At 46.5% G+C, this 22,316-nt stretch overlaps 1 protein-coding gene across 2 annotated transcripts in view; it reads left to right on the top strand.

Annotated features, from left to right (window-relative positions):
• Nucleotides 1-22,316, top strand: part of CCDC180 (coiled-coil domain containing 180) — a 161,483-nt gene that overhangs the window by 122,509 nt on the left and 16,658 nt on the right. For both annotated transcript variants that reach the window (XM_033961663.1, XM_033961664.1), the window contains exons 28-33: nucleotides 6,868-6,934; nucleotides 8,752-8,896; nucleotides 16,669-16,829; nucleotides 19,954-20,091; nucleotides 21,565-21,682; nucleotides 21,910-22,027. In XM_033961663.1, coding sequence (XP_033817554.1) covers nucleotides 6,868-6,934; nucleotides 8,752-8,896; nucleotides 16,669-16,829; nucleotides 19,954-20,091; nucleotides 21,565-21,682; nucleotides 21,910-22,027 — 747 coding nt within the window. The remainder of the gene's footprint in view (nucleotides 1-6,867; nucleotides 6,935-8,751; nucleotides 8,897-16,668; nucleotides 16,830-19,953; nucleotides 20,092-21,564; nucleotides 21,683-21,909; nucleotides 22,028-22,316) is intronic.

The following is a 22,316-nucleotide window of genomic DNA, read 5'->3' as shown; positions in this document are numbered from 1 at the left end:
ACCTCACCTGGCCCTGTTGTTGCGTCGGTGTCGGCAGCAGAGAAAACAGGGAGAGAGCCAAGGCTATGCGATCACCTGTCCCATTGTCCCCATGCACAGCTTCGGGACGCTTTCTTTGAAAACGGGACATTCTCCTAGGACAAGCAGGATGAGTCAGCCACATATGGGTGTTGTCCCAACAGCTCCCAATTTACGGATAAGCTCTCCAATAGCTCAGAGAGATTTTTTTTTTTTCTCTGAGCACGTGCAGTGCCCGGGCACCACTGGGCATGCCCGAGCCCTACCCATTTCCCCCCTGCTTCCCCCTAATCCCCAGTCTTTAGTTTCCGTCCGTTCCCATCGGTCGGATTTTTCCACAGCTCTCCATTTTTCTACAATCAAAACTTGTTCTACTTACCATCTTGAAGATGCCAGAAACATCAAAGAAATGTCCGGGCTGCAGGAAAAGGATGAGCACACTGGACCCTCACAACCTGTGCGTTCGCTGCTTGGGCACAGCACACGAGGAACAGTGTTGCATGCACTGCGTCCGTCTGTCTCCACGGGCACGCAAGCTAAGGAAGAGGGCACTGAGAGACTTCTTGAAGAGAAGTGAGGCCCGAGAATCTTCCTCCAGCAGCCATCCTCATCGGAGTGTAGCAGCGGGGGATCCACAGAGGAATCCGGTGAGGAGCCTCCAGGACGTCCTGGCTCAGTCAACCCCCCCGACTGCAACTTGCCTGGTCGAGAAATCTCTCCCGGAGGTCCTGCATGCTGTCGCTAGCCGTCGGCCCCTGCAGGAAGCCGATCGGGGTTCGCCCTCCTGCCCCCCCCCTCCCAAAGTCATCGGGAACACCATCGGCCTCTGCCCGAACGGGCACATCGCTGGGGGCGCCTCCCGGACTCGCACTTACCCCCACGTGTGGACCGGAAGAGAAGCCATCTCCCTGCTCCTCCACAGCCCGATCTAGCGTGAAGCCAAGCCCCCCAGCAACGAGGGAGCAGCAAATGGAAAGGGAGCCCGGGGAGAAACCAGCCTGCAGGCAGCCATGCCTCCCACCAATGGAGGAGCAGCCAGCTACCGGCCTAACACGCCCCCTAGCAACGGAGGAGCCAATCCCCGATCGGCCATGCCTCCAAGCAGCAGAAGATCGCCGCCCAGGTCCGCCCCTCCTGCACAACCAGCCAACCAGCAGCCAGACCCGCCTCCCTGAAGAGAGAACGCGTCGGGGAACCCCTCCTGACATCAGCAGGCAGGGAGATTGCAGGGGCACGCCTCCCCGATCAACTCAAGATGCCGGCTCAGCTACAAGCAGCCTGAGAACGGGGCACAACGAGGCACGCTGCAGGGAGAGGAATCGGCACTCCCCCCACCAGCACACTCGGCATAGGGATGTTTCCCGATCTCCCCGGGGGGAGCCCTATCACCGCCACCACCACCAGCGCAGCCGCAGCAAGGGTGACAGAAGGCACAATCACCACTCCCCTGCAGGACACAGATCCAGAGGGAGAGGCAGCAGGCGAACATACAGCACACCATCTCCCTCCAGCCCTTCTGCATCCTCACCAACGACCAAGCGACGCAAGGACTGCACGGAGGGAATGCCCCACCTGGAGCGTCAGACGACCAGCCAGGGGGTCGAGCGTCAGACGACCGGCCAGGGGGTTGACCATCAACAACTGGTCCAGCTCCTGACCCAGCTTCTCGCTCAGCAGGGGACCCCCCAGACACTGCAGCAGCCCAGCACCCAGATGAGCAGCGCCTAAGCTCTACAAGTTAACAGAACCGCTGACATCGACACGGGGGACGAATCCGACGACAGCTTCTTGAGCGCCTACAACTCGGACCGATCCCCTGCGCCATCTCAAACACAGACAACAGCGAAGCCCCCGGCACAAGCACCGGAGGACCTAGCCTATCCCAAGTTTATCCAGAAACTCGCTGCCCTCCTTGGGATCCATGTGGGGGGACCACCAGAACCCACGCCAGAGGATGATGGCCTCCTGCAATCACTGGACTATCCCAAACAGCCAGTAGCGATCCCAGTTCATACGAACCTCCTTGACTGCAGAGACCAGATTTGGCGGACCCCCTCCTCAGGGCCTCCCACATCTAAGAAACTGAGCGCGAAGTACCAGGTCCTCCCAGTCCCAGGATTTGACAAACCGCAGCTGCCACACAACTCCATCGTGGTAGCCTCAGCGCTCAAGAGACACAAGACGGCGCAATCGGCCTCTAACGGTCCGCCTGTGAAGGACCTGAAAACCCTAGATTCCATGGGGAGAAAGACCTTCGAGGGCGCGATGCTTAACGCACGAATTGCCGCACACCAGTTCCAGATGATGCTGTACCAGGAGGCCATACAAAAAAGATAAAACAGGCTCTACAGCTCGCCTCCCAGCCGGTACAGGACTCTCTCTCATCCCTCCTCCATGACCAAGGGGAATGCAACAAGCACCTCTTCAAGGCGGTTTTTGACATCTTCGAGACATCCAGCCGCATCGGGGGAATGGCTATCCTAGCATGGCGCTTGGCCTGGATCCGTGCATCGGCGCTCCGCGAGGACCTCCACGAGCCCCTTGCGGATGCCCCATGCACAGGAGAACACCTGTTTGGCGACAAGGTCAAAGAGACAGTCGACAGCATTAAAAATGACTGCACCACCCTTCAAACCCTCGCTTCTGACGGCCTAGAACGTTGGGTCCCTCCACGAAGACAGCAAAGGAATCGCAAGCCCTTCACTGCCAACAGACGCCACTCCGCAGCACCACGCTGGCAGCAGTCTGGGAACCTACGCTCCCAGCCATATAGAAACTCCTACGTGGACAAGCGTCACCCAAGGGACAGGGGCAATCAAAGGCAGACTGCCCCCCCAAAGCAAAAGCAGAATCTTTGACTACCCCCCGAACCAGCAGGGGCCAGTGGGGGGCAGGATCAGATTGTTTGTGAGTGCCTGGTCCAGAATCACCACCGACCAGTGGGTCCTCAACATCATCAAACGGGGATACCGCTAACGGTTCGACTCCCGCCCTCCAGAAAAACCACCGCAGCGGGCGGGGCACCCAACTTCAGACGAGCCTGTTCTCCTGCGACTAGCAGAGGACCTGCTTCGGGCAGATGCAATAGAGGCGGTGCCACCAGAGGAGATCAACATGGGGTTTTACTCCAGGTATTTTCTCGTGCCAAAGAAGGGCAAGGGCAAACGCCCAATCCTGGACCTCCATCATCTCAACAAGTGCATACACAAAGAACGCTTCCGGATGCACTCCCTGGGCACAGTCCTGCCCCTGATACAGCCCAACGACTGGCTAGCCTCGCTGGACCTACAGGACGCCTACACTCATGTGCCTATCCATCCAGCTCACAGGAAGTATCTTCGCTTCAAGATCAAAGAGAGACACTTCCAGTACAAAGCCCTACCCTTTGGACTCTCGACAGCCCCAAGAGTGTTCACAAAGTGCGTGGCCATAGCAGTGGCACATCTTCGCCTGCAGGGAATATGCGTCCTTCCCTATCTCGACGACTGGCTGATAGTGGCCCGCTCACCAGGGGAGGTCCATGCAGCCCTGACAACCACCATAACCCTCCTCCAAGAACTGGGGTTCCTCATCAACTACAAAAAATCCCACCTGATACCCACCCAGAGGATATCATTCATCGGGGCAGTCATCGATACCACACAGACCAAGGCCTTTCTACCGGACGGCCGGATCGACACCTTGACATCCCTGGCCCAGCGCATCTCTGCCAGCAGCTCATCATCAGCACGCTCCTTTCTGCGTCTCCTGAGCCACATGGCGGCCGCAGTCTTTGTTGTCCAACACACCAAACTACACATGAGACCCCTGCAATGGCACCTCAAACGTCACTGGAACCAGCATACCCAACCACTGACCACCAAGATTCCCATTCGCCGACCCATACACAAGACGCTGTAGTGGTGGATGTCCCGAGAAAATTTAGCGAAGGGGGAACCATTCAGACCACCACCCCACCAGCTGATGGTCACCACGTATGCCTCCAAACATGGATGGGGGGCACACCTTCTCCATCTTCGCACAGGAGACACATGGTCTGCCCAGGTGTCCTCACTCCATATCAACCTACTGGAGCTCAGGGCCATAGGGAATGCCCTCAAAACCTTCAATCAATGGGTGACAGGCAGGACAGTCCTAATCCAAACAGACAACCAGGTGGCCATGTACTACATCAACAAGCAGGGGGGGCACAGGGTCAGCCTCGCTCTGCAAGGGAAGCCTGCCGCATTTGGGAGTTCGCCATCGCCATTCAGTGCCCCATCCAGGCAACCTACCTCCCGGGGGAGCAGAACGACCTGGCCGACAGTCTCAGCCGCCAGCTGGACCCCTACGAGTGGTCTCTCAACCCAGCGGTGACGAAGAAGATCTTCAGCACCTGGGGCACACCGAGCATCGACCTGTTTGCGACAGAACTGAACACAAAATGCACGATCTTTTGCTCAAAGAGACCGACCCAGCGCCGTCTCAGTCCCGACGGCCTGTCCCTGAGTTGGAACCACGGACTCTTATACGCCTATCCACCAACACCTCTCATACCCAAAGTCCTGCAGAAGATCCTCCAGGACAGAGCAACGGTGATCATGATTGCCCCGTTCTGGCCCCAGCAACCATGGTTCCCGTTCCTGCAACGGATAGCGGTTCACCCACCTCTCCGCCTCCTGATCAGCGCAGATCTCATAACACAACACGGGAGCGCCACCCTCCATCACAACCTGCGCTCCCTAGCCCTGACCGCATGGATGTTGAGAGGATGAACCTACCACAAGACGTGGAGCACATTCTCATGGCAGCCAGAAGACCTTCAACCCGAAAATGCTACGGATTGAAATGGAGAAGGTTCCGCCACTGGTGCACGAACACACAGCGAGACCCTTACAACTGCCCCATACCGGACATCCTGCAGTACCTACTAAGCCTATCTCAGATGGGCCTAAAACCTACTTCCATCAAGGTCCACCTAAGCGCGATCGCTGCGTACCACGCTGGCTTGGACAACTCACCGGTATTCGCAAGATTCATGAAGGGACTGTCCAATCTGCACCCACCGGTCAGACCACCACCGCCCGGATGGGACCTGAACTTTGTGCTGCATCAGCTCACCCTCGATCCCTTCGAACCCTTGGGGGAGGCAGACCCCAGATTCCTGGCTTGGAAAACCCTCTTCCTGACCGCCATTGCATTGGCCAGACGTATCAGCGAGATCCAGGCCCTGGTCCATCACCCCCCCTACACACTGCTCCATGAGGACAGGGTGGTGCTCAGAACCCACCCCCGATTCTTGCCGAAGGTGGCGTCAGCGTTCCACATCAACCAGTCTATCATCCTCCCCGCACTCTACATTCACCCACAGGGGGGCTCGCAGCCACTACAGCGACACCCCTTGGACTGTGTACGGACCCTGACCACCTACATTAACAGGACACAACAGACCAGACAAGCCTCACAACTGTTCGTCTCCTACGACCATAACAGGCCAGGACGGCCGGTCACCAAACGCACGCTCTCGCGCTGGATATCCCAGTGCATCTCTTTCACCTACAGAAGAGCGCAGCGTGAACCGCCAGTGGGAGCCCACGCCCACCAGCTCAGAGCCGTAGCCACCACTCTGGCTCATCTACACCATACACCAATAGAGGACATCTGCAATGCAGCCACTTGGTCCTCCTTGCACACCTTTACCAAGCACTACTGCCTCGACATAGCGTTCCACGCCCCGAATGCATTCGGCCAAACAGTCTTGCAAGCGGCCCTCCCCTCCCGGGAGGGACACCAACCACTACCACTGCCTTGACAAGCACTGATCAAGTAGGGGGGCACAGATACTGATTAAGTGCCAGCCAGTACTACATGTCTAGACTAGAGGTTCAATATGCAAGTACTAATTGTTACACGCAATTACGAATTGTTACCGTTTACATGCTATTACGAATTGTTACTGTTGACCAGTTACTTTTTCTCACTGTTCCTTGACGGTTATTGACCAGTTGCACTGTTCGGCAAGTATTATTGCCCAGTTAACACAGCACTTTATTAAAGAAACCTGTTTGCACAACTGAGCCTGCTTTGCCTGATTACCCTGCCCAGCTCGGCCTCCACAGCCAGGCGAGGGATGCACAGAGCGCTAAATCGCAGGTCCATTCAGTACATCCCTCGGCTAGGGAGTCACCCATATGTGGCTGACTCATCCTGCTTGTTCTAGGAGAAAGTGTAGTTACTTACCTGTAACGTAGGTTCTCCGTGGACAGCAGGATAGTCAGCCACACAACCCACCCGCCTCCCCATATGGCCGACCCGGCCACAGCTAGGAACATCCTGGGGATTAGGGGGAAGCAGGGGGGAAATGGGTAGGGCTCGGGCATGCCCAGTGGTGCCCGGGCACTGCACGTGCTCAGAGAAAAAAAAAAAAATCTCTCTGAGCTATTGGAGAGCTTATCCGTAAATTGGGAGCTGTTGGGACAACACCCATTTGTGGCTGACTATCCTGCTGTCCACGGAGAACCTACGTTACAGGTAAGTAACTACACTTTTCAGTGTCCCAAAGCTGTGCATTGGGGACAATGGGACAGGGGATCTAAAAACAGGATGGTCCTGTTCAAAACAGGACATATGGTCACATCTGAAATAGTCTCCTGGTAGAGGTGGTGGAGACAAATCTGTGTCTGAATTCAAGAAAGCATGGGACAGGCACTTGGGCTGTCTTAGGGAGAAGAAGAGACAGTGGTGCTGTGGATGGGCAGACTGAATGGGCCATTTGGCCTTTATCTGCCATCATGTTTTTATGTTTCTCTGTTTCACTTTGGAAAAGAAAGATAATTAAGTTTAAAATCCAAAATATGTTTGGTGTTTCAGACATTTTAGAGGGAAAATCAGTCACATTCTTTGGGACAGTTACTCCCTGTTGCTGGCTATGGCTGAGGTAGGAATGCTTATTTTAACCCAGATCATATCCAACATTAGCTGGACATTAATTTACATAATATTAACTGTGTAAAGTTGTATAGATGAGATGCTGTGTGAGGCAAGAGGAAATTTTGGTGGTAGAACTTGCTAACATGGTAAGAAAAGGCAGGAGAGGTAGGATGCCCTGAATAGCAGGAAAGATTTTTCTTTTTGTTCTTTTCGTTCTAATTGATGCTTTAGCACCCTCAGGGGTGGGGTGGGGGGTTAATGATTGTTTTGAGTTTAATGTTTATAGGTTACCCTGAGCTTGTTTTCATTGTGGCTATTGCCAAGGCTGTTCAAGCCTTGAAAACTTTAATAAAAATGATAATACAAAATAAAAAAGAACTTGCTAAGAATACAAATACTAATAGAGAATGTAATAAAAAAATAAACTAAAGCACATTTCTTTATTATAAACTAAGACAGCATTGGGAATTCCTACTGGATCTCATGGTTTATTTATTAAACGTTTATATTTCACTGATGTCAGTATCCTCAGCGAATTACAACAAACATCAATATTGGCTAAAAATATAACAATATTACAAATAGTATCCTCTTGAGCAGGCGGTAGTTTTTGGCCAGCGCGGGGGTTAACGCTTGATGAAAAGTCATGCGCGGTAACCCCGCTAGTGCGGCTTGATAAAAGGAGCCCATAGTGTTCCTACATTAAAATTTCAGAAACCACAGGCCCTTAATCCATGACGTCAAACTCATGAGACTCTAATTTCATTGATCAGAAACAGAAATAATTTTATAGAGCTTGAACATACAGTACTACATAAAAATAATGAAGGAGCCCTTTTGCTGACCTTGTTAGCCATTACAGCATCACGCAGTAGCTTTTGAATGTGCAGGCGCTAACCACGCACTAAAGAATATTTGAACAAAATTTTGAGGGGTGTATCAGGGGCAGAGAGTGGCCATTCCTGCACTAACCAGTTAGAGCATCTACATTACCGCACACTAACTAGTTAGTGCATGGATAATGAAGGAGTCCTTACCAGCTATAAAATAACCCCCTCCCCTTTTATAAAAGCATAGTGTGGTTTTTAGCACCATCTGCGGCGGTAACAGCTCCCACACTCATAGGCCAGCACTAAAAATCACGCTACGTTTTTGTAAAAAGGGGAATAAGTGTCAATAAGTGCTCCTGTGGTAATTTTAAAAAAATGACTGCACTAATAGCAATATTAGTACACCACCATTAGTGTATAAAATAGAAAATCGGGGTGGGGGAGGGAGTGGATTTTACAGCTGCAGTGAAAACGGCCTTAATGCATACTAAGGCCTAGTTTTACCGTAGCTTAGTAAAAGGACACCTTGTAATCTCCCTGAGAATGCCCAGGTCAACTCTTGTTGTAAACCACCTAGAACTGAAAGGTATTGACAGGATAGAAGACACCAATGTAATGTAATCTTTTCACAAAAGTTCATGAGATCATATTCACATCTAAGTTGGTAGCATGTTGAATCAGTGGAAAAAATAGTGTTTTGTAAATGTAAAATTTAGATTTTCATTACTAATGGTTGAAAGCTGCAATGTAATTGGCTATTTTAGGTTATGGTTTGATGCCATATCCTTGTGATATGGCAAAAATCCAGCACTGGTGTAATGAATGAAAATTATCCCTCTTATAATAGGATGGAGATACTGAGGCATGGAGTTTGGTGCAAGGGATGAGTGTTTGCTGCCCTGTGCCACAGCAAAACTGAGCTGTGTATGAACTCCATGGAGTGTACAGGCTGGCAGATCGTGAGGTGTGATGCCCGCTCTGATTTTTGTCACAGGAATTTTACAGCAAGAAAGAGAAGCGTAATGTTATCAGGCTGGAGTACCTCAAGGAGACATGCGAACAGTGTGTCAACACATTCCTGCAGAAGCTTATGACCTACCAAAAGCAGACTGAAGAATACTACAGTTCCTGCCTTTTGGGTAAATGCATGCAGCCCAGGATGGGTAACAGCCTGCTGACCCAGGGTTACCATATTTTAGTCCGTAAATTCCCTGACACATGATTCCACCCCATTCTACCCCAGCCCCACCCATTCCATCCCCAGCCCCACCCTCACAAAGCCTCCTCTCTTCCCCATGAGCTCTGGCTGCATCTGGAGGGCCTAGAGCAGGGATGTCAAACTCAAATACACAGTGGACCAAAATTAAAAACTTGGACAAAGTCGCTGGCCAACCAAAACAAGTGTTGTGGTCGTAACCATATTTAAGGGCAAGGTTTGGAAAAAGAAACTAAAAGGGTGTAATCATAAAAGTGGCCAAAGAAGCATCGCGGGCACATAGTAAACTAAAACCCAACCCCCAAAAATATAATATAAATAGTGCAAAATAAATAATAATAAAACTTTGCGTGTGGAAAGTTAAAATGCATAAATAAAAAGTCTCTGCTGCAGAGCGTGGAAAAAGTGTAGCTGTCCTGCACTAACAAACGTCGCAGTGTGGCAGTAGACTATAGAAAACATAAAACCCATCAGCTAATATTTTATGGAAACTTAAGATAACTTAAAATAACTATGGGGGCCTTTTACTAAGGCACGCTAAATCAGCTAGCGCACCTTAGTAAAAGACCCCCCTATGTGCATGTTAAAAATAAAAAGGAAGAATGAAATAAAGCCAAGGTGGCTCTGTAGCGCTCTGAGCTGAGCAAACCAAAAGTAAAACCAGATTTTAAAATGCTGGCAATTTAAAAAGGGAGGGCCACATGACAAGTGCTGTAGTCACAAGTGTAACCATAAGCAAAAAATGGCACGAAACCCCCCCCTTCCCCCCAAAAAAAAGATCTGAATAAAAAGTTTGGACACTAAAGAAATCGACGGTCACATGATGAATTAAAACCTGATTAAAAATAATAAATAAAAGTAAAAGGTCTAAAAATAATTGACACACATCGTGAAGATCGTATAGCTGTCCTACACTGACATATCTGGCGGGCCAGCTCTAGTAGACATTTGGTATTTTCTCACCGGCCAAATATAATTACACTGCAGACCAGATTTGGCCTGCAGACCTGAGTTTGACACCCCTGGCCTAGAGCATGCACGGATGTGTGTGATGCCATCTTTGCCTGCTCAGAGGCCTTCCAGATGCAGCTGGAGCTTGTCGGGGATTTCCAAAACCCAAACAAACTGTCAGTTTTTGGAAAGTCCATCCAGGAACCCAGACAGCCTTTGAGATATAGATATAAAGATTACAAATTTTTATCATTTATATTTTTATTAACCTTTCCTTTGAAATTTTGACTCCAGGACTAAGACTATCTGTATACTCTGAATTTCAATTTTTTTTTTCTTTCTTTAATTTATTTCCTCCTATTTCTACCTCTCATCCCATCTGGTTGTATTATCCATATATGTCTTCTCTGTGCTATAATTATTGTACTTCATCCTCCATTTCCATTTTGTATGTCCGTTTGTTATTATATCTATGTATTGTAATGTTTTCCCCATTTTAGAATTGTAATACGCTTTGAAATATTTGACAATGCATGTGCATCAAATTTTAATAAAAACTTGAACTTGAAACTTAACATGCACAGATGGCAAAACTAACATGGCGAACAACACAAAACAGAGACTGCAGTGATGATGTTCAGGGCGCCAAGATTTTATTGAACAATCGTAAAAACATAAAACAGTTTGTTTCCAAAAGGACTGATAAGATCGGACCCAACACGGTCCATGTTTCGAAGAAACACTCCTTCCTCAGGGGTCCTAATGTGAGCAAATTGAAAATAGTGTGAAGAAATGTGTGTCTGAATAACAACGGTGACGGCAAGAGATTATTGATGCTTTGTGTGTTTGAAAATAGGTGTATAGAAAAGATGATGAGGTGAAACATTAGCTTAATGTAAAGCAATTATGTGCAAAGGTTAGAATGTGACGGTGAACATTATATAAGTTTAGTGATTGTTTCAACTTGATATTAAAATAAATTGAATCAAGTGGAATTGGTGGTATATAAGCATTATAGTGAATTAAAGTGAATCTAGTGAAATGTGCTAAAAATGACTCCAAATACACATGGATATAGGGAAAGTGAGAGCCAGAAACTATGTGTGTGATTCAAAGGTAAAAATCTTTATTAGAATACATACATAACGCTTGTCAAAACAAAATAACCTGATAGATAACAACTGAATGAAGACTAGAAGCAGCAAAAATGAATGTGTGAGTTCATCAACAACAAGGAGAATTAATGTATGATAAAATAAACATTAAAAGCATGGTAGATTAAAAAGCCCATTATGAAGTAAGGCATAAACATAAAAACGTGAAAATGTCCAATGCAAGTGTGATAATAAGCCAGAGTATCAAAATGACGATTATAATGCAATTTAAAAAGGAACGGGACTAAGGTGCAGTGATAAGAACATAAGAAACGCCTTCACCGGATCAGACGGAGGTCCATCTAGTCCGACGATCCGCACACGCGGCGGCCCATTTAGGTACTCCTTTATGGAGACCCGGATTTACCGTATCCCTCAATATGATATGCAAGAAGGTATGCATCCAACTTGCGCTTGAATCCCAGTACAGTAGTCTCCTCCACAACCTCCCCCGGGAGTGCATTCCAAGCATCCACCACGTGCTGTGTGAAAGAAAACTTCCTGACATTTGTCCTGAACCTGCTGCCACTCAGTTTCAGGCTATGACCTCTTGTCCGTGTCACATGTGAAAATGTCAGTAATGCTGCTTCTTGGTCTATTTTATCAAATCCTTTTAATATTTTGAAAGTCTCAATCAAGAAACATTGTGCAAAAAGCACGCAAAAAACATATGAAGGACATTGCTGTGCATTTGGGTCATAAGGTAACAGTGAAAAAACCAGCAGACGACTTGGAAGCAGTGAAGTGTGAATTAATGTATTTTTTACAACCACCATGGCAAAAAAAAAAAACGGTAATTGGCCTTATGAACTCTGGTGCGGTGCATGGAAACAAAAAAGAAAATGAAAGTGCATAATTACATGAGGGAACTAGATGAGGACCTGTGATACCCAGCAGAGTTTGTTTGTTTTTTTCCAATTCTTTATTCATTTTTTCATCTTACATCAAGTGTACAATATTACATCAATTGAATCATAGAAACATAGAAAATGACGGTAGAAAAGGGCTATAGCCCACCAAGTCTGCCCTTTCCAATTAGCCTCCCCCCAGAGTTCACTCCCTTAGAGATCCCACATGAGTATCCCATTTCTTCTTAAAATCCGTCACGCTGCTGGCCTCAACCACCTGCAGTGGGAGTCCATTCCAACGATCCACCACTCTCTCGGTGAAAAAGTACTTTCTGGAGTCGCTATGAAATTTCCCTCCTCTGATTTTCAGCGGATGCCCTCTGGTTGTCGAGGGTCCCATGAGACAGAAGATATTATCTTCCGACTCGATACATCCCGTGATGTATTTGTACGTTTCAATCATGTCTCCCCGTTCTCTTCTTTCCTCAAGTGAGTACAGCCGCAATTTTTTTAGTCTTTCTTCGTACGTGAGATCCTTGAGCCCCAGGACCATCCTGGTCGCCATTCGCTGAACTGACTCGATCCTCAGTATGTCCTTACGGTAGTGTGGTCTCCAGAACTGAACACAGTACTCCAAGTGAGGCCTCACCATGGATCTGTATAACGGCATCATGACTTCAGGTCTCCTGCTGACAAATCCTCTACGGATACAACCAGTCTTGCCCTGGAGGAAGCCTTCTCCACTTGATTGGCAGCCTTCATGTCCTCACTAATAATCACCCCTAGATCGCATTCTGCCTTGGTCTCAACTAAGGTCTCACCATTTAGTACATAAGTTCTACACGGATTTTTCTTTCCCATACACATCACTTGAAAATCTTTCTATTATCATCATAAATACATAAATAAACCCCCCTCCCCCACCCACCCTTTCCACAAATACTGTAATCAAAAATATCATACATATGTTATATTCATAAATATTGATTAAACCTATAATATAACTATATATCACATCCCCCCTCCCATTATTATAATTATACTTTCAGTGTAAAAACATGTTATACTTAAAAACGGGCTCATAGCAATGTAATGACATGGGCAACCTAAGCAAGCAACTATAATGCAAAAAGATAGTTTGTAAAAACATTCTGTCCTAAAGAAATTTAAAGGCCAGCAAGACAATTAAAAGAGGAAGTGAAAATGATGGTTAAAAATTAAAAGAAAACAAGGTATGAAATAATGAATGTGTATGTAAACTTATCAGTGAATACCGTCAGTGGTCTTGTGCAGGAAAATGAAAGGAAGAGACGCTGCGGAAAAACGGCATTTAAATCTATGTGAACGTGAGTGCATGGTGACGTCAATCGGAAAAATACTCGATTACAATATGAGCAACAAAAAATGATAAAAACTGAAGGAACCAAAATGGAGAACTGTGAATTTAAAAAGGCGTTGTGCAAGATTTGTCAAAAAGGGGAAATAGCCGAGGGAGTAAAAGTAAATCTGGAAACCGCCAAGGCAAATAAATAGAACATGGCCGAAGGTATAAAAGTAGCCAGACATTAGGCCATTTTTGCTGTGTTAGGCATATGTTAGCATCTTAACTTAGTAAAAGGGTCCTAAGAAAGCACAGAGACATTAGCTTTACCAAGTCTTGGAGGAGGAGATTTATGGTGGGAGGGGGGAAGTCCTTGAGAAGTATAGGAACCCTTTCATGCTGAAATGAACTGAGGTTCTCTGTCAAGCAGGAATTGTATTTTCGTGGTTAATGTAATGTACAGCACTGCAAGCATCTATCAGTGCTATAGAAATGATAACAGCTGGATCTGGAATGGCCCCTCGGTCTCCCCCCACCCCACCCCCCGACCCCAACCACACACACATATATCCCTCAAAAATCACACAACAACAGTTTGGAAAAAACAAGTCGCAGCTCTGTTTATTAGAATAACAAATAACCAATTATACAACAATCAAGCTACAACACAGTACCATAAATAGCTTTTTGGCCCCATGACCCCATCCCTGTCAGCAAGGGTCATGGGGGTGGCAGGTGCCGCCCTGCCCCTTCGGTCGGGTCACCAGCCCACCTGGGACCTGCTTCCGAACCAGCTGCCCCTCTGCCGCTCATCTCCAGATGAGCCCCGGCTTTTTGTAGCTCAGACCCCGCCTGCAACTCGTGAGCTCCCAACCCGGGAACCAATGAAAAACCCAACAAAGAAGGAGGGAGGGTGGGAAAAGCCCCGCAGCCGCGAACCCAGCAAAACCCCGACCTCCGCAGCTGCTTCTACATTAAAAGACTAATCTCGCCCCGCATCCTATTCCCCACCAATCCCCAACTCACAAACTCGAAGGGACAGCCTAGCCCAATCCTAACAGCTAACGCTAGCCTGTCCCTCCTACTTGCCCTCCCAGAGCCAATCCCGATGGGTCGACACGGGAGCCATCCAGCCCCGTGTTACCCACGCTCATCGAGACTCGCTCTTGGTCTAACTTTTAATAGTAGTAAACAACAAACAGATCTGAATAGAAAGTTGTGATACACAAAGAAATAGTAAATGAAAGAAAATCAGGCCCCGATGCACAAAAGTCTGCTGTGTACATAACTGGTTGTAGCCAATCTTACTTGTATAGCAGCTCAGCCTCTGATGCTCAAAAGGGTTCTCAGGAGCTATTACCCATTTGCTGTATTAAATGAGCTCTGCTTATGATGCTTAAAAGGGAATGCCTATATCTTACCAGACAAAATTTTCTGGGAAGTCTGGAGCTGCCAGTAGCTATTTGTGCATCTGTTATGTCCATGTATGTCCTGTGCCTATGGCTAAAATGTAGCTATTAGGCACAGAAGCAAAACAAGAAAACCAACAGAGCCTGCAGTAAAAACAAGAACTAAACTGCAGGACAATGTGCAGGGTGCAGGAATTTATTACGCAAAAATACTGCAGCGATTTCACACAGGAGTTTCTATGCCATTTTCTCTTAGACCCCTGAGGAAGGAGTGTTTCTTCGAAACACGGACCGTGTTGGGTCTGTTCCATTTGCACATTAGGACCAGTCTTTTGGATATGTTTATTTATGTCATGCTATATATGTTTTTAAGTATTTTTGTGTAATAAATTCCTGCATCCTGCACATTGTCCTGCCGTTTTGTTCTTGTTTTTGCTTCGCTGTTAGGCACAGGACACACAGTCGCATAACAGATGCACAACAGCTGTGTCCATACTGGGTGACTAAACCAACAAAAGAAACCCCACATTTTAAAACTGCTCGGGAGCTCCTGTGATCGGGAGCTGCACCTACCGATTTGCTTTTCTGCACAGGCGCCAAGCCTAGTTCCTCCCACTTTTACCAGGCTACTCAGCATAAATAGTGTGCATGTGATTTGCATGTGATTTGTGCTGAGCATAGCCCACTAAAGTAAAATCACTCCCAACCCAGTATTTTTAACCAGGTTGCCAGAGCTTTAGGCATTGGGCCCTCAGACCTTCAGACTTCTGAGCCAGTGAAGGAACCATCTTGCTTCCTGACGCGCTACATTTCCAGTCTGTGGCCTCTATTTAGTAAAACCAACCAACCTAGGCCCAGACGCTCTAAAATTGCTGTTAAAATCCTGTAGGTCACTGTGGGGCCAGTAAATAGTCTGATTTGAAAACGGCGATTGATGTTCAAACAATTATGCGTGCAAATGAGTTTCCCAGGGGTCCATCTAGGTGCACCAGGAAGGGGCCTAAGGCCGTGATTTGCCCAGGTGTCTAAGGCCATTCCTATGGGAATGTGGAGGATCCGGTGGGTGAGACAGGAATGAGTGGACTTCCCTCCTGCCAATTTTTTTTTTAAGTTCTGGGGGTGTGGTCCATCGTGTGGGAGGCAGCACAACTTCTTTTTTTTATTTTTAATGGGGACAGTTATTTTGCATAGAGAATGACATGGTGACAGAATTCATCACCATTCCTGTTCCTGTGGATCATTGCAGGAAATTCTTTCGTGTCTATCTCAACCTCAGCCTTCTACATCAGCATTCTTCAATGCAAGGCTTGAGGGTCAGTGGCTGTGACCATTTATACTCTGATTCTTCCCTCTCGTCTTAAAGAATGGCATGGAGTTGGTTTTACGTGGTTATCCGTGAAGACGGAACAATTATGAATTTTGTCACCGTGCCATTCTCTATTTTTTTGTATGAGGCCACTACAAACCATGGAAAAGACCGCAATTTGCCATTTTATGCATCAATAGTTCAAATACTTTGACGCTAAACTGGTTAAAACTGGTTTAGCGATGATCATTGAACTCATAGAGTTTTGTGCATCTTCCTCAGGGGTCTAAGAGAAAATGGCATAAAAACTCCTGTGTGAAATTGCTGCAGTATTTTTGCATAATAAATTCCTGCACCCTGCACGTTGTCCTGCAGTTTTGTTCTTGTTTTTACTGCAGGCTCTGTTGGTTTTCTTGTTTTACTTCTATGCCTAACAGCTACATTTTAGCCATAGGCACAGGACATACATGGACATAACAGATGCACAAATTGCTACTGGCAGCTCCAGATTTCCCAGAAAATTTTGTCTGGTAAGATATGGGCATTCCCTTTTGTGAAAATGAGGTCACATAGAATGTATTCAGTTCTGTGTGTGTTACTGTAAATCTGGGATGACCAGCTTCTTCCACTGTTTCAACTTCATTTCTGATGCATGCTGAAAGGTTTTTCTCTCTCTTTCTCCTTCCCTCTCTGGTTCTTGGAACAGAGTTCAGGGAGCAGCTGGAACAGTTTGAAAATTTGATAGTTCTTGTTCTTCCCATGCTCATTGATAATCTGCTGAAGGAACACCTTAACCGGCTGCACAGCTCCAGTAATGAGATCCAGCTTCACCTTAAGCAGCAATTACAAATCTGGGAGCATGCTAAGGTATGCTTCCTTAAAACCTGAAACACCTTTCTGGGTATTAAGAACATACAACTAGCCCTAACACCATACGTAAGAACATAAGTGTTGCCATACTGGAACAGACCACAGGTCCAACAGTGGCTAATCCAGTCTGAAGTCACGTGTGTCTGTGGAAGCTTCTCCTCTGACGGAACTGGAAGTTGCGTCAGAGGAAAAGCTTCCACAGATGCACGTGACTTCAAGCTCGGGCTGCTTGAACAAATTAAATTAAAATGCGACATGAAGGTAAGGGGAAGGGAGGAAGATGCATGGACCACACGAGGGGTGCTGAAGGGGGTGGAGAGAGGGAATGGGGTGGAAAGGAGCAGACGCTGAAGAGAAATGGGGAAGAGAGAGAGGGGAGAAGACACTGAAGGGAAATGGGGAAGAGAGAGAGGGGAAAATACCCTGAAGGGAAATGGGGAAGAGAGAGAGGGGAGAAGACACTGAAGGGAAATGGGGAAGAGAGAGTGGGGTGAAGATGCTGAAGGGAAATGGGGAACAGAGAGTGGGGAGAAGATGCTGGAAGGGAAGAAGACAGAGATTCCAGACTATGGGGGGAGCAGAGGGAAGAAGATGGGTGTCAGACCAATTGGGGGGGGGGGAGATGGAGGGAGAGGCACAGTAACGGAGCAAATGGAAGAGGCAGAGAGTAGGCAGGCAAGGGATGGAAGGAATTGAATGAGGAAAGCAGAAACCAGACAACAAAGGTAGAAAAAAATAATTTATTTTTTTTTCCTTTAGGATAAAGTAGTATATTAGTGGTGTTGATAAAAATTTATACACAAAGTCCTGCAAGCTGAACATCTCTTTCTCTAGTTCAGCAGCCAGAACTTTGATTTATAAAATGACAATTGTACAGAATATTGTTTCTTTTTATACTTTAAGAAAATAAGTTCAGTATAAAACTATTCAAGGCTTGTGTGGATGGGATCAGATGGTTTGCGGGGATGGGGCAGGGACGAGGACCGTGCTCACGGGGATGGGACTGAGTTTGTGGGGATGGGACAGGGATGAGCTCATGAGGACAGGGCGGAGACGGGGACAAATTTTTTCCTCGTGTCATTCTCTACTGCAGACTCCAAATAAAACAGGCATGAGTCATACATGCACAGAGGTTGTGGGTCCTCTCTGGTATGTGGGAAGATGTTTTTAATTGGAAAAAAAAGCAAATACAGTACTAGTACATATACTTTTTATGTCTGAGGAGCGATGTCTTTTGTGACCAAGAAAAACATATTTAACGCAGGAGTACATGTTGGGAAAAATATTTATCTTTCTTCCCATCTTTGTTCCTAACAACATCTGTATTATCTACTACTGATAAGTAGATATACCAGAAACACAGGTTTTCTTGTACCAGTTTGGGAGATTCTTTTTAGCCAATATATGCAGAGAGAAGAAAGAGGAAAACAATAAAACAGTAGCCTAACTTTCACTAAAATCATCATTTTTCCAGTTTGCATCACCAGCATGATTAACTGTCCACAGTGCACAAGGTAACCTGCAGCAGGTGACTGTTCTTTAAGCAAGGCAGTAGCGTGTGAGCTAGATCAATTAAAAATGGTTGTTAAGGCTGTGGAGGTCACTGTGAGCTGATTTTTTTTTTGGCCGATTTCTAAACGGCGATTGATGTTCAAACAGCTTCCCATATGAATGAGTTTTGCAGAGGTATGCCATAATTCCATCCAATCAGTCATTTAGAAACCAGCTCTCACACATGTGCAGAACCAGTTTGGGGAAGCCCAAACAACTGAGCGACAGGAGAAACCCCAAAGCAGCTTCCTGCCACTCAGCTGTTCGGAGCTTTTTTTTTTTTTTTAATGGCACAGATGTGTGTGTGTGTGTGTTACACACGCACAATATCTGCCCCATAAAAAAAAGGCAAGTTGAGCCACTCACCCCCTGATGATGGCCCCCACCCACCCCCAACAACCCTCAGAAGAAAAATAAAGAGAGGCAGGATGCCCACTCCCTCCTGCTGCCGTGAATCCCCCACCCACCCATTGAGCTCCCCCCCTCCTCCAGGAAACCCCTTCCGTTTCCCACCCTACTATCCATTCTTAGAAAAAGATTGGCAGGAGAGATGCCCACTCCCTCCTGCCTCTACCCCCCCCCCAGTTCCCCACACCCATACCCACTGAACCAGCCCCGTACCTCTAAGTAAAGATGACAGCAGGAGCTATGCCCAGTCTCTCCTGCCCGCAGACCCACTACTCCAAAATGGATGGCCATCCCCTTCCCAATACATCCTGGGATGCATGGGGAGGGGCCTAAGGCCCTGATTGGCTCAGACACTTTAGGCTCCTTCCAGTGTATCCCAGATGCACTGGGCAGGGGGCCTAAAGCCCGGATTAGCTCAGATGCCCCCGGGAGGGGCCTTAGGCTCCTCCCCATGCATCCCAGGATGCACCGAGAAGGGGAAGACCCTCCATTTTGGAGTGGCGGGCCTGCGGGCAGGAGGGACTGGGCATCCTCCTTGCTGAGATCTTCTCTCAGAGATATGGGGGTGGTTTGGGGGGGTGTTGGGACTGAGGCAGTAGGGAATGGGCATCCATCCTGCTGATTTTTTTTTCTAAGGACAGGGAGGATAGGGGGTTCCGGGGGGGGGCAGATCTGTAGGGTGTTTCGCAGTGGCTAGAGGGAGTGGGCATCCCTCCTGCCTTATTTTTGTTCCGGGTTGTCTGTGGGAAGGGGGGGGTGGCACAGCATTTTTTTTAATGTGGCAGATATTGTACGTATGTTACACACACACAACATATGTGCCCATAGAAAAGAAAAAACATAGCAGACCTGTCAGTTTTTTGGGGTTGGTATTAGCAGTCGCTTATGGCTTTGCAATCTTAGGCCATCGATCAGATGGCTCATTTTAATATTAATGACCTCATTTTAAGAGTAATAAGGTTGTTTGTATGCCAGAGTCAGAGAATGTATGATTGCACAGAAAACCACATGGTGAGCCATTTTGAACATCAGGTTGGCAAATTTGCTCAGTCGCTAAACCAGTCAAACTGGTTTAGCGACCATTAGTACAAGGTCAGAGAGTTTAGTGCATCTAGGCCTATGTCTCCTAATAAATTACTATTTACTGTTTTTTTAATCCAAGGCTGAGAATGAAAAAATGCTGCGGCCCACCTTGGGACATCCAGACAACCTGAAGCAACTACAGGAGCTATGTAAGCAGGAAGAGAACAGGCAACAAGAACATACTAATGGGATCATTTTAAAAACCCAAAACTTGCAGGTACCAACCAAACAGACTAAAGTAATGCTGGGTCTAAATAATGAATGGAGATTGTTCCATCAAAAAGTGGGGTGCTTGGACTCAAAAGCATCTGGATCCAAGCTGTTAGGAGAGCCAGTTTCATTGGGTGGGGAGGAGAACAAGGCTTGAGGCTGAGCTTGACTTTTGGCCAGGTACTAGTGACCTGGATGGGCCACCGTGAAAACAGCTTGATGGACCATTGGTCTGACCCAGTAAGGCTATTCTTATATACTCTTCTATGATACATTCATGTCACCATCACCCTGACTGAGCCAAAACCTTTTAGATCTTAGCCTGGCCCATATACAGATTGGAAACCAACTGGGAGGAATGGGTGCCATGGGCTACAGAAGGCAATAGAGACCACTGCAGTACCCTGCCAAGAACCTCAAGATCGTATGATGGGCCATGATTGCCCCGGCCTGTAAAAACATAAAGATGCACACCACCACCACCTGATACATGCTGCTGCATGTAGTATTTGTTTTAAATGGGAGGCACAGGACTACGGACACAGATAGCACATTGCACTGGGAAGCAGGTTTGAATGATTGGCTAAAAGTCTCTGAATCTCCTGACAGTTCTGCAAGAAAGGGGTCCAACAGCAGAATTTTCTTCATTGAAATGCCTCTGTGTCAGTCCTGCACCATCATTTTTTTTTTTTAATTTTACATTCATTTGACATAAGAGATATAATACTGTATATTGATACTAGTATCATTGTCATATAGTCTGTTTTGGACACCTAGGTCTTCATTGCGAGCGCACCCATTAGGCTGCTTGTATGTGTGTGGTAGTGGGGAAGCGCTGACATCTTGTGGTGAGCTATGTTAATTACAATTTCACCGCAACTTCAAAAAAAAATCACATGCGGTGTATAATTCTAAAGGTTCCAACAAAAATTAATGATAAAAAAACTGGACTATTATATCCAATGATTAATGGTGTGCTCAGGGCTCCAACATAGAAGTCATGAATTGGTACGACTAATATGGAGAGGAACCATCACAGTGCTACAACAGTTCCTTCAATAATAGCAGATCTGTTCTACTTTACAATATTGCTTAAGCATGACATAGTTCTTAGTTTATTAAGAACTAAATCATGCTTAAGCAACATTGTAATGTCATCTGCAACATAGTTATTCTTAAGCAATATAACGGATAAAGTAGCACAGATCTGCTATTATTATATTACAGTTTTTTTATCATTAATTTTTGTTGGAACCTTTTGAATTATACACTGCATGTGCCTTTTTTTAAGTTATAGCTTTATGGATGCAGTATTTTAGTACTATATTTCCCTTGAATAGTGAGAATTAGAATTTCACTACATGGTGCAAAGCTCTTTAGATGTATTGGTCTTGATGTTGTACATCACCATTTGAGACTACATAGGTTCCTTATCTAGAAGTATCTGATTCAGTAATAATTGTTTTCTGTATCTTTACAGAAGCTCTTTGCTACTTGTGCAGAGGATTTTGTGTCTGCGCTCTCCTCTCTGACAGAGAAGCTGCTTCTGGAGTTAGATGAGAGTATCTGTGTAGATGACATTGTAACTGTAGCACAAGGTAAGTCAGCTACTTTCTCACATTTGCTCTCAGCTTCTTACACCCAGTGTCAGTCACCTGTAAAAATGTAAATGGAATATGGATTGCTGGTAAAACTAGAATAGAAAGCAAATCCTTCATTCCACATGCGTGCATGTCTCTGAAATACTGGACTTGGAAATGTGAAAATCAGTCCTCCAAAAGTAAAACTATTATTATTAATACATTTCCTCTGCATTTTGTTCCAGCAATAGAAATGTTTAAGGGGAAGATGACTAAAAAGAAGCTTAAATTACTGCGCCAAAAGCAAGCTGAGCCCCCTTTGGTAGACCAGAAGTTGCAGCCAATAACTGGGCGTGGGAGCAGGTAAATTTTAACAAGCTATAGTACAGCATATCTGAATCATAAATGCAGCAGAGAAGTGCAAGGTTTTACTTTCAGCTGTATGGATGGGTAATGAGAGTTCCAAGCCAGCCATCTCTCTGTGATTATGCCCAGCCATGACAAAACCTTAGCGATGTCTGCTCCCACCCCATTCTAGGTTCAAATCTATTTTTATTGTGGCAACAACAGCAAAACAGTAGCAAATACAATGGCAAAAGAGCACTAATACAACAGCAGACCTACGCAGAGCAAAACACCATTCCAATCCCTG

This window comes from Geotrypetes seraphini, chromosome 10, assembly GCF_902459505.1.
Source record: "Geotrypetes seraphini chromosome 10, aGeoSer1.1, whole genome shotgun sequence".
Classification (NCBI taxonomy): domain Eukaryota; kingdom Metazoa; phylum Chordata; class Amphibia; order Gymnophiona; family Dermophiidae; genus Geotrypetes; species Geotrypetes seraphini.
Note: the sequence above shows the minus strand (reverse complement) of the source record. Positions and strands in the feature narration are given on the sequence as shown.